Source organism: Equus asinus, chromosome 1, assembly GCF_041296235.1.
Source record: "Equus asinus isolate D_3611 breed Donkey chromosome 1, EquAss-T2T_v2, whole genome shotgun sequence".
NCBI classification, from domain to species: domain Eukaryota; kingdom Metazoa; phylum Chordata; class Mammalia; order Perissodactyla; family Equidae; genus Equus; species Equus asinus.
The window spans coordinates 90,885,808-90,898,755 of record NC_091790.1 but is presented as its reverse complement, the minus strand read 5'-3'; the positions used below and the strand labels follow the sequence as shown (position 1 = coordinate 90,898,755).

The 12,948-nt window shown below is 44.7% G+C and overlaps 1 protein-coding gene across 2 annotated transcripts in view; it reads right to left on the bottom strand.

Moving 5' to 3' along the window:
• Positions 1-12,741, bottom strand: part of VOPP1 (VOPP1 WW domain binding protein) — a 119,176-nt gene extending 106,435 nt beyond the window's left edge. For both annotated transcript variants that reach the window (XM_014830284.3, XM_070496054.1), the window contains exon 1: positions 11,401-12,741. In XM_014830284.3, coding sequence (XP_014685770.3) covers positions 11,401-11,946 — 546 coding nt within the window. In that variant the 5' untranslated portion in view covers positions 11,947-12,741. The remainder of the gene's footprint in view (positions 1-11,400) is intronic.
• Between the last annotated feature and the right edge of the window lie 207 nt (positions 12,742-12,948).

Sequence of the window (12,948 nt, the reverse complement as noted above, 5' to 3'; positions counted from 1 at the left end):
GTGGCACAATATCCTCACTCCCTCCTTCTCCCAAAGGCTCACATCCACTGGATGTGCCCCATTCCCTCACTTCACTTCCATGTGACTTTCAATTTTTTTACCCTCATGCTATCTTCATTTCCCAATCCATCAACCCCTTTCACACATTCCAGCAATGACCCTAAATCAACCATCTTAACAATAACTCCCCAGAACCCTCTTACTCCTGACATACTGCCATGACAAGAGGACCAATCCCAACTCTAGTAGCCACCTTCCCATTCCTTCCCATTCTTCTGTCCCTATGCCAGTAGGAGGCAAGCCAAGACACTTGGCTGTATCTATAGGACTATCAGAAATGCTCACTCTAAACCTCAACCATGGACGCTCTGAGATGCACAGATACAGAGCTTTCCAGTGGACCTTCCCACAACAGCTCTCTCAGACCTTTGCCATTACTTAAAGTTTAGATCCTTTCCAACTCCCCTCCATGGCTTACTTCAACAAAAAAGTCCAGGACATTCTACTAGTGTTGCCCCAACCTCTTTCAAACCCTCATCCTCTTTCTTGAGGCTGATCTCTAAATCCAAGCTCCTGAACCCCATCCCTCCTGCCTCTGCCAAAATCTTCTGGACCAAGCAGGCCCTCTAGGAGCTTAAGGCCTAAACGGTTCACAGACAACAAACAGGCAATTAAAATACCTGAGCTAGGAGCTCCAGGAAGTGGCTTGCCCAAGTCCAGCACCTAACTCATACTTGAGGGGACAATCAACATAGTATTCCTAGACATCACCTGAGGGTCTTCAACTATGGTATGAGTTGAAATGACAAAGTCAGAGGGAGGGGTGAAGCAGGCAGAGAAAGTACGGTGCCTTCGGGGACCCACAGCAAGCAGTTTAGTCTGGCTGGGCTGACAATATTCTCATCTCATCATAAATTGCACATCTGTTAAAAGATAAAGATGCCTGGGGCCCACTGCCAGAGATTTGGATGCACTTGGTCTGGGCCACGGCCCAGGTGCAGGTAATTGCTAAAAGCTCCCCAGGTCATTCTAAGGAACAGCCAGGGCTTAGATAGGCAGGGAAGTCCCTGGAGGTACCAAACACTTTCTAAGGGATACTCCTCCATATTGTTAAAAACTCAATTTCTAGATCTTCAACTCCCATAAGTCCTCTTTCCTAAAAATGACCTGCCTGAGAACACAGGCCCTGGGCAAGATGTTGTTCAAGTGGCCCCTTCATAATCACCCTTCTCCCCCTTTACAAAGCATGGAACACCTCCCACCCATTCCTAATCTTACTAGGATGTTCTGGTCTAGAAGTGAAAACTGTCCAGGGTACCAATCTAAAGCCATTGTAAATACTGGTATCAACACTGTTAAAGAGAATTGTACTGCCACTTGTTAAGCCGGTAAAGACTCTATTCATGACTATTGCAATAGGGGAGAGAGAGATTGAGCTCAACTCCAAATACAACAAGGATAAGAGGGGATTTACAGCCAAGGAGCAGAGTGAAGAGGTCAGCGGATGGAAAATTACTAAGAAGGGGGCCGGCCGAGTGGCGCAGCAGTTAAGTTCCCACATTCTGCTTCTCGGCGGCCTGGAGTTTGCCGGTTCGGATCCCAGGTGCAGACATGGCACAGCTTGGCAAAAGCCATGCTGTGGCAGGCATCCCACGTATAAAGTAGAGGAAGATGGGCATGGATGTTAGCTCAGGGCCAGGCTTCCTCAGCAAAAAGAGGAGGATTGGCAGTAGTTAGCTCAGGGCTAATCTTCCTCAAAAAACAAAAATTACTAAGAGGAAACATCAAGGGTAGGGGAATTCTTAAACTGATTTAACGGAATTCTTGTTGAAGGCAGGTCAAAGTGATTGGATATCAAGGATGGGGGATGACTTAGCAAGATTCTTGCTAAACTTGGCTCAGTGTGGATGAACATGAAAGGCCAAGGTAGAAACCTAGTCAAGAAGACAGCTCAGCACAACCAGAAGTACCTACAACTAGAATATACAACTATGTACAGGGGGGCTTTGGGGAGAAGAAGAAGAAAAACAAAAAGACTGGCAACAGATGTTAGCTCAGGTGTCAATCTTTAAAAAGAAAAAGAAGACAGCTCAGGGGAACCTAACTAAAGTTTGGTCAAGGAGATAGTCTCTGTCAGCACATATCTTACATCTTAGGTGGTCTCAAATTCTATGCTTTTAATTAAACAGAAAGATGACCTAATCATACATTACTATAAGGTTTGGGCATATTACTCAAAAGTTGTTCAACATGAAACTTCTTCCATTTGCATCAGTGACACATGATCTAATTGGAAAAAAATTCTCATCTATCTCACTCAGAAATTTACTTCCAGTAGACTTTTATGTTTATGTTTAATAATATTCAGTTTGTAATATATTTACGTGGTTTCAATCAAATGTGTAATAATAACTGTAATCATAATTCAATCTATTAGTCAATTTTTAATCTCCTAAAGGTTTATCTGAGGAAATGTTTTAAAAATTAATTAGGATACATATTTTTGTTACAAAAAAGATGACAGAGATCAAAACAGACTTTTAAGCATATATATTTCATTAGAATAAATTTCTGTGGGGAAAGGAGAATGGAAGTAGAAGTCCAAAGAGAAATGGGGATGCTGTTAAATTTCCAACTATTAGAGATGAGTTTGTTTGCATTTGTGTGTGTGTGTGAGAGAGAGGAAGATTGGCCCTGAGCTAACATCCATTGCCAATCTTCCCCTTTTTGCTTGGGGAAGATTATCCCTGAGCTAACATCTGTGCCAGTCCTCCTTCATTTTGTATGTGAGATGCTGCCACAGTATGGCTTGATGAGCGGTGCATAGGTCCGCACCCAGGATCTGAACCCATGAACTGCAGGCCAGCAAAGTGGAGAGCATGAACTGAACCACTATGCCACCAGACAGGCCCCTTGTTTGTATATTTTTAAGAGAAAGATAATCAGTATCTAATTGTTAATGGGATTTAGATTCTAATGAATACATTAAAAGAGTGATGTTACAATTTAATCTTAGTCAATTTTCACAATACACAAGAGATCAAATCCCATTGATCTCATTGGATTGAATTTATTGACCATTTAAAATCTATGATAAAAAAACTACATGTCAACTTAAAACTATGTGAGGGGGTGTACCATTTTTGAAAATTCCTTAAGAGAGTAAACAAAATTTTGACAATCTCTGAGCTAGAGAAAAGTGGTCAGGAGGAAAGTGACAAGAAATAAGTACACAAGAACAAAGGAAAGAAAGCAGGATTCCTAAAAAGACTCTAAGGCATGCTGAATTGCTTGGAATTGATTTTGAGGTTGACAGAGAGCAGCTGAGGCTGAGGGATCTTATCTCAGGGAGAGATCCAGCAGGTGAGAAAGACGCCCTCAGGCTGCAGGGACTTTGCTTCACACACCCCACTGCTTCCATCTTCTGGCTTCTCTTCCATACAACTCATTCATGGAAAGAAGGAGCAGAAACTAGGAACTTCCACAAACTCACATACACACACACACACACTCCTCCTCCCTGTAAGAGTTTAGGATCTGTCTCTACTTTCTCCATGAAGCCATATTTTGACAACACTGTCACAAATCACAAAACACCAAGAGACTGAGGCCAGCTAAAAAGCTAATAAAGCATTTCACTCATCTTTTCTCCCAGTTACGTAGATAAAAGATGTTGCCTGTGTGGCTACTGCCTTCTGCTCAACCATCCAAACAGCATGCTCAAGGGAGAGAGGGCTAGTCTGGACCTTTTTATTGTTTCACCCAAAGCAAAAAATTAAGAGCCGGAGCTAACAGTAAGCACAATCTTCCTTTCCCTTGTTTTGAACACTTACAGCCAAATTTCTTCTCAATTCAGTCACAGATATACTAAAAACACAAGGAAGCACAATTTTTAAACAAAAGTGTATTTAGGAGCCCTCTCTGCAGATGTGCCGCCTCTATTCTGGCAGGGAACCTGGGCACAGGAACCTTGCTTAGAAACAACTGACAATGTTCACAATCTGTTGATACAACCTGTGTGAGGGTTAAGTTCCAAGTGGGAGATTTTCCCAGGGCCTCCCTTAACACTAAGGCGTTTTCCTCTTTTTACAGGTGAATCAACTGAGTCACTGCAAGCTTAAGTAATTTACTCAAAGATTCCCAACACAAATAGCTGAGATTCTAAAACACATGGTCATGTCGCCATCTGCTCTGGTCTGAAGGTCTGTGTCCCCTCAAAATTCATATGTTGAAATCCTAATGCCCAATTGATGGTATTAAGAGGTGGGCCCTTGGGGCCGGCCCGGTGGCGCAGCGGTTAAGTTCGCACGTTCCGCTTCTCGGCGGCTCGGGGTTCGCTGGTTCGGATCCCGGGTGCGGACATGGCACTGCTTGGCAGCCATGCTGTGGTAGGCGTCCCACGTATAAACTAGAGGAAGATGGGCACGGATGTTAGCTCAGAGCCAGGCTTCCTCAGCAAAAAGAGGAGGACTGGCAGTAGTTAGCTGAGGGCTAATCTTCCTCCAAAATAAAAAACAAAACAAAACAAAAAACAAAAAAAAAAAGAGGTGGGGCCTTTAGGAGGTGATTAGATCACGAGGGTGGTAGCCTCATAAATGGGATTAGTGCTCTTATAAAAGAGATCCCACAGAGACCCCTTGCCCCTTCCAGCACTGAGGATATAGCCAGAAGGTACGGGCTATGACCCGGGAAGAAGGCCCTTACCAGACCATGCTGGTGCCTTGATCTTGGACTTCCAGTCTCCAAAACTGTAAGAAATAAATTTCTGTTGTTTATAAGCTACCAAGAAGGTGGTATTTTGTTACAGCAGCCCAAATAGAATAAGACGCCATCTAAACTTGAAATTTAACTACCATCCAGCTATCCCCTGTGCTTCAAAAACACAACTGATCAATTTCAAACCTGATTTATAAGATACCACCTCTTTGTTCTGGTTGTGAGGAAGTTGTCTTGTCAAGAGCTTTGAAGTATGCAGCTGTGCTTCCTGAAATAATCTATATCTATATTTATACCTCTCTATCTATATTCATCACCTCCCTGTCTTCTATGACCACTTGACTCCTTAACCCCAACCAGTGAAGGTCACTACTTCCTAATCAACAAATACAACGGCCTTACATAGGGCTCCTTCTCAACTGCTCTGCAGAATGATTGCCAATAACCCCCAAATTTAGATATCTTTCCCCTTGAGTTCTAGACTCTCATGTGTTGGTTCTCTCTTCACCAAAGGCAGATGATCAAACATTTCAAAACAGTTCACATCTAAGGCTGAATTTTGACTTTTTAAAATTAAGGACCTCAGTGTTCTCCAAGACAAAATCTCAATCATCTACCTCAACCCAGATTAAGTCTCCATCTTTGACTTGGCTCTGTGCAACATTTTTATTAATCACTTGGATAAAGCCAACAATGGTATCATAATCAAATGTGCATATGGCACAAAACCATAAAGGATACTGGATTTAAGAAATAGTTTTGAGAGAGATGTTGACAGGCTTAAAGAGATGAGATGAAAGAAGTAATGTGAAACACAATTAGAATTGATAGTTCTCAATTTAGCTTTTAAAAATTATAATAAACAGCTCTACAACTGTTATGAGGATTTGTGCAGCAATACATGTTAAAAATATTCAAATGTCACTGCAAACTCAGTGGGAATTTCTTGGCTTATCTGCACAATGAAAAGGTCCAAACAAGGGTTGTGATAGTGCCGGTGACACCACGCCTATAGAACAGTGTCCTTACTGTTCAAGTAAGTCTTAATGGGGAAGAGATGGGAGACAAGCCAAAAACTTCACGACAAAATGTACTCAACAGTTAACTCATTCCTTCTAAAATACTGGGAGAATAGTTTAGAATTCCTTCTAAAACAATGCCACAGCCCACTTAACACTAGTAGCTCCATAATTAATCTCTGATGAGAGGATCACAGGGGAGTACAATACAAACACCACACAAATGGAGAGCAAAATGACACTGCAGCTCTCACGAAGATGCAGTAGCTCATGAATTCTATGAAAGAGACAAAAGAATCTGGCAGTTAAGCCATTAAAAATGACCCAACAGATGCCCACAGGAGAATGATATGAATAAAAAAGACCAAGAGTAGCTGGAAGTGGGAGGTAGGGGTAGGAGTTTGATTTCTAGAGCAAAGAATTCCAGAAAAAAAAAAACCTTTCCTATGATCATGCCACTAACTTGCAATGTCAAGTGAAGACTATCCTATTCTGTATCATAGACTTTTGTCAGAAAAATTAATCTCTCCCTCTTGCCAAAATTAACTCATAATTCTAAACATGAGTACTTAAGCTAAAATTATCTTTATAATTTGGGCTTTGTTTTTTCAAAATAAACAAACTTTTTCCAGTATCAACTATGAAATTTTGATCCTTGTTTTAACTGGATTCACTTTGAGTGGAGTTTTTCCAGAACCAATTATTTTCAGACCGGGAGGATTTCCTAAGCAAAGTCTAGTTCAGCAGAGTTTCCAAAGGGCAGCTGTTAGGATGGTGAGACCACTCAAAACCACATCTTGGGAGAAATGATGGAAAGAAACGAAGCCTGGAGAAGAAAACAGTGGGGACCATAATAGCTGTGCTCAAATACCAAGGGGATGTCATTGTGATTTTATTTCTTCTGAAAAGCCTAAGAGAACAGAACTAGGACCAGGTAGAAAAAATGAAGATATTTCTAAACAGAAAACTTTAATAACTGAAGTTGTCCAAAAAGTTGATGTTTTGTTTTCAGAGTGAGTTTACATCACCAGAGGTGTTCAATCCAAGATGAGCAGTGAGTCCTCACACAGGTGTCCCCTAGATTCTGATCTACAGTTAATGAATTAGCTAACCCTCTCCCAGTGTAGACCAACTCAGGGTCATTACCCACGGGTCTATTTACTCATTCAAATAGTTACTGAGTCCCTACTCTGTGCCAGGTACTATTTTAGGAGCTGGGATATTGCTCTTAAAATGTAGCGAAACCTTTGCCCCATATTTTGAAGGTACTAGATACAGAGGAGGGAGAGAATTGATCAGAGCAAGGGGGATGGGAGAGGAATTGAGTTGAAATTTTATATAGGGTGGGCAAGATGGACTTCATTGAGAGGGTGTCGACGAAAATAACCCATAACCAATCCATAAATGAAAATTTGGGAGAGTTTATTCTGAGCTAAAATGTGAGGACCATGGCCCAGGGCCTTTCTTCCCAAAGGAAGAAAGGGCACCAAAGAAGTGGGGTGTACAGAGTAGTTATACACCCCCAAAGAGGATGTTTCACATGTGATTAAAACGTCCCTTTTATAATAGTCGAAAGACTGCTCTGTCAGCACAGCGATTGATGGACACAGCAGATAGGTCTGCCGTCTTGGTGGACACAGCAGGGTGGCAGTCCCGAGCTGGGTGGTCACAGGTGAGCACAGCAGTCAGTTCCTAGCCTAAGGAAAAATGCTTATCCTTAAGGAGATGCCAATGTGGGGGGAAAGTTGCACCTTTATCTTAAGGGCATTTGTTCTTGCCATAGCAAATGTTTAAAGCAGACATACAATGTGTGCTCAACAGCCACGTGATGCACTTTTGGAAAAAACAAAGTCAGGCCGAATTAGGTTTACACCAAATGGCTTCCTCATATACTCCAATATATCCTATTGCTTGCCATTTCTATTGGTCAAGGGTGACATTTAAGAGGCTTCATTGAGATGAGATCATAAACGTGAGTTCCAGGAAAATTATTTGCCATCCCATGGCCAGATAATCAAGTGGCCACCAATCTAAGCCACATACTTTTAGAGTCACTTCCCCCAAGTTGGTCTTTATAGCTGTGCACAAGCCAAAAAAAAACAAGGGCCAAGTGAAGCCCCAAGTTTGGGCCCAAGGCCCTGGCCCTCCTCGTACACCTGGAGCCAGGTTTTCCCCACTTCATAGGGGAGTCCTTGCCACCTGGTTCATTTATCACTGCCACTTCTCATGCATCAGCACCCAGCCTCCCATGGAGCTTCCAGAGATAAAAATCTCCCTACAGTCTTGGTTTTCATTCAAATTGCATGTTGCTCAGATTCTAAAAACTCTAAAGAGTGGGAGGGTTGAAAAGGTTTATTTCAGAAAATTGGCATCCAGGGGCTGCCAAATTCATCGGAATCCCAGGGCACAATAAACATTTGGCAGGAGACAAAAAGCACTCTTAAACATGCCTTGGGTCTAATTTCAAGACTGCTGGGCATCAAAATACACAGGACTTTAGAAAAATATTCAGTAATCCTCTTACTTTGCCTAGTTTTAAAAGATAATGTTTGTGCTCCAACCCTCTCTCTCTAAGACTGCTCCTTTCCTAACTTAAGAAGGGCTGTTCTTTTGCCAAAATAACTTTAAAACACAGGGCAGCGTCACTTAAAGGTTTCCAGCTTTTGGTTCCGGAGAAGGATCAGAAAGATACTGATGCAGTTCCCTTCAATAAAATAACCCAGTACAGATTTCATTCTCCTGTTAATGGATGCAGCGGAATCCCCAGCACTTGCACAGGGAACTTTATACTAAATAGTATACATTCACGTGTCACCTAACTAAAGGGATATGTTCTCAGAAATGTGTCCGTAGGTGATTTCATCATGTGAACATCATAGAGTGCACTTATACAAACCTAGATGGTACAGCCTACTACACATCCAGCCTCTATAGTATTAATCTTATGGGACCACTGTTGTATATGCAGTCCATTGCTGACCCAAACATCGTTACACAGGGCATGACTGTATTACACATTTCTGGGCTCATTTCACTAAGGACAGAGCCCTTAGAACAAATACTACTAAGTATATTACAAAAGCGTCAACAACCTAACAGAGACTAGTGACAACAACAAGAAAACAACGCACCAGAGTTGAGAGCCCACGGGAGGCGCATATGCTCAGGGCCTAATTACTCCCCAGGTTCAACTAAAGCACAATCATACTCACACTTAACTGTGCACAAGTTCTTTAACATCTCCCACTTGAAATAAAAATGGGGATAAAAGTAATTGCCAAGAGGATTAATGAGTTAATACTTGTAAAGTGCTTAGAACACTGCCTGACTCTATAAGTGTTTACTAATTAGAAAACAAATGTGCCATCTTTATATCTAATAGGTAAGGTAATTTCTATAAAGGAATGGCAAGGCTGGGGAGGAAAGTCCTTCCCAAAGCAGCTTTCAGATTCCCTCCCTATTCGATGGCTTCTCACTAGCATGAGCCCTGCTGCGTGATCCTGGGTGGTGTTAGCTAGAAGCCGGATGCTGAGAGCCAGAATGGAATAACCATGGTCACGACAGCCCCCTTCTTCCATGTGGTTTATGATCCACTACAATGAAACCAGCTCAAGCAGAACAAAGAAACAAATACAAATATCCCAGGTTGCAGCTGGCTGTCAGAAGCCGTTAAATATCTCACTCAATTGTTTTACACCCTTAACACGAAGAGAACCCGAAGAGAACCCGAACCCTTTGCCTCCTCACATACCCGGCAACTGTAACTGCACATTTATGTATGAGATTCAGGGCTTCAAAAAGCATTAAAAGTGTTCTGATAACAACCAATTTTAGATGAAATTCACACCAACCAATTTAAGACGAAAACATCTCAGATATGTATCTCATGTATAAAATTCCATGTGATGAATTATAAAGAAATCTCCTTAATTCCTCAGAGAGACACCTCCCTACCACAAACAAAATAGGTGCTTAGGTTAATCACCATGTAAAAGTGGGCTACACCACACCTTCTTGTTGAAAACAAAAAATTACCGATCATCAAGATATCTGACTTTGTGAAAGCATCAGCTTAGTCATTTCAGTTTTAGTGCTGTCACAGTTATGCCTTTAAGTTGCCTTTAAGATGCTTCAACCTTTCATACATGATTTGGACTCTCTATTATGATGATAAATTCCTATGCAACAAACAGGAATTTGTCGCTCTTTCCGAAAGAACTGAGTCCCTGAGGCAATCTAGGCTACATTCAAAGTACACCACCACACACTAAAGACCTGAGAGGTGAAACCAATGGGTGCTAGATAATTTCACCAGGCATTGATTTAAAATGGGACGGGGCATTGCAAGTGCATTTGTTTTTATATAAATAATGCTGTCAGATTCACTTCTCCATTGTTCTGTCTGGGAAGTCATCAAGAAGATGTGATTCCTGAAGTCTTAAAATTCTGAACAAATGGAAAGAATGCAATTGCGGAGGCACTCCACAAAAACATTAAATACCAAGCCAGGAGGATATTAGGAACAAAAATAGGCAGTCTTTGCTATGGCGGAGCATGGCCCAAGAAACTTTTCCATCCACTTTCCTTTCAAGATAGCTCAGACTTTCCCTTCCAACATTTTATAACAATTATTTTTTAATAAACGAAGAGAACCAAGTAGTCATTTCCAGCACTAACACCCAACTATTAAAGTCTTACAACCCTCTAAAATAGGAAAGACAGAAAGAGATGTAAGTTACTCCTTACCCATTTACTTTGACTTCATTAATTTGATGCAAATTTCCCTTCAAAATAATGAAGCTGAGCAGGGAGTTGAACAACCCCTAATTCAGGCTCTTCACCCCAGAATCTCACTAGTTCACATTTTAAAGAACCCGCTTTAACAAGAATGGAATGGCCGCCCCACCAGAGGGTGTCACTTGGAGCCAGGAGCGGCCGGGGTCCCAATATGGGTTGCAGTCACCAGGCATTTTCACCCTCAGTCACTTCAACAAGTTTCCTCTCTTGTATTCAGCAAATCACACTCACAAGCAGAAATGTTTCCTCCTGCTCATCTCTGCTACTTCGCTGGCATTACCGTGACATTTTCTGACGACTACATCTCCACGCGCTCGCAACCCCACCCTCCAGCTGCCAACCCACTCCAACCTCAAACCGCTGGGCGTCCCGGACTCTCTGCGCCTGCGCCAGTCCCAGGACCACCCCTCCCCAACCGCGCCCGCACCCCGTCCTCTCCCCCCCACCTCCCGCCTTACCCGGACCGGATCCGGGGCCCTCCTCGGGCGGGAGCGGGGAAGGGGACGTACAGCACATAAGGGTCACTCCCGAGTCCTCCCAAACCGGCGCGAGAAGCGAGAGAAATAAGCAACGGGGGGAGGGAGGCAGGCGGTGTTGGGTAGGGGTAAATGCAGAGGACAGCGAGGAGCAGCGGTGGGGCCCAGGGGTAGTAGCCTCCCTGTCAAATGGGTCCCCACGCCTTCCAGCACCGGGACTTATGCAGGTCCGTGAGGAAGTGGCTCTCTGCCGTTCGACCTTTCGTGTTCTCTCAGATGGTCTTCTGGGGCGTCTCGGTACTGCGCCCCGCTCAGCCCCCTGCATTGTTCGCGCTCCACGAGTGCATCTGGGAGGCGACCCGGGCGGCGCCGCCCAGGCCACCGGCCCCTACCTCCACCAGCAGCCCAAGCAGCAGCGCCACCACCCTCCCCGGCAGGCAGCTCATGGCTCCGCGTCCTCTCCGGGCGCGCCTGGCTCTCAGGCCGCAGGCGCGGATCAGCAGCACGTTCCCCCGCGGTGGGCGAGTAGGCGGGCGGTCTCCAGCCTCCGACCAGCGAGCGCTGGGAGCCGGGCGGCAGCCGGGCGTGCCGGGAGCCAGCACGCGCAGCGCAACCCTCGCCGCGCTCCGCCCCGCGCTCCATCGTCCCCCGCCGCGCGCTCCCGACACGTCCGGTTGGGCGCGCGCTCGTGGGCACGGGGAGCCGAGCCCCGACTGGAGGCACAGCTGTTGGGCGCCGGGGTCTGCGGAGCGGGAGAGCACGCGCCAGGAGCTGGGACTGGGATCATGAGCCAGGCGAGGGGAAGAGGAGCTGCCAGATGTCTCCTCGGGGAAGACCGTCCTGCCACCCTTGAATAGACCAAGGAAGGTTTTTAAGAGAAGCAAAGTCTCCGCCGGGCAAGGCTTGTTCCTGAGGGAGGTGGCTGTAAATGAACCCATTGCTCCATCTTGCGTCCTGTGCCTCCATGTTCTTCATTCTCTTCCAATTCCTGCGAACCGCCGGGGCGTGCGCCCTACCCACGTGTGACGGGAAGAACAGCCAAGGGACGAGGGAGGTAGACTGGGAATAGAAGGTTCCCTGCACTTCATCTTGTGGGGACCTGGAATTGGCCACGCCAAGATATGTCTCTTTGGCATCAGGATTATTTGAGGCTGATTGCTTTTGATAAACTGGGACAGGGAAGGAGGCTCTGAGGAGTGGAACTTGCCCTTTGTTAGGACACGTTTACATTTGTAAGGTAAATCTCTATCTGTAAAAGGTGCCTCCCTCTCTGTACCAGGAAGAAGAAAGGCGATGACCTACTCTCCAAAAACTCTTAATCAATACCAAAGGCAAGGACTTAAAATCTGCATTTTATTGTGCTAGTCTGGTAACCTCCTGTAACTGACTTCCCTCCCCCTCCCAACTTTGGCATTCCTTAAGGATTAAGCATCTTTCCTTAGGCTAGGAACCGATTGCTGCTGCGCTCACCTGTGACCGCCCAGCTCCAGACATAGACTTGCCTCCTGCTACGCCCACCGAGATAGCAGACCACTACCTGCTGTGTCCATCAAGCACTGTGCCAACAGGGCAATCTTGTGACTGTTGTGGGAGGGACATTTCAATCACATGTGAAACACCCCGTTTGGGGGCTATATAACCACTCTGTGCACCCCACTTCTTCGGTGCCCTTTCTTCCTTCAGGAAGAAAGGCCCCGGGTCATGGTTCCTCATAAAGCTTTGTTTAATTTTCTCTTGCTATTCTGTCTCATGTGAATTTAATTCGCTCTCCAGCCAGACGAACCCACATTTGGGGAGAGGAAATGTCCTCCTCCCCTACAATCTCTTACTTAGTTGTCGGTGCTTTTTATGCCAGCATCCTCCTGCCCTTGCCTGGACTTGACCACGTTGAACAACTGCACAAATGAGGTGGAATCTGAGGCACGTTGCAAAAAAACTAT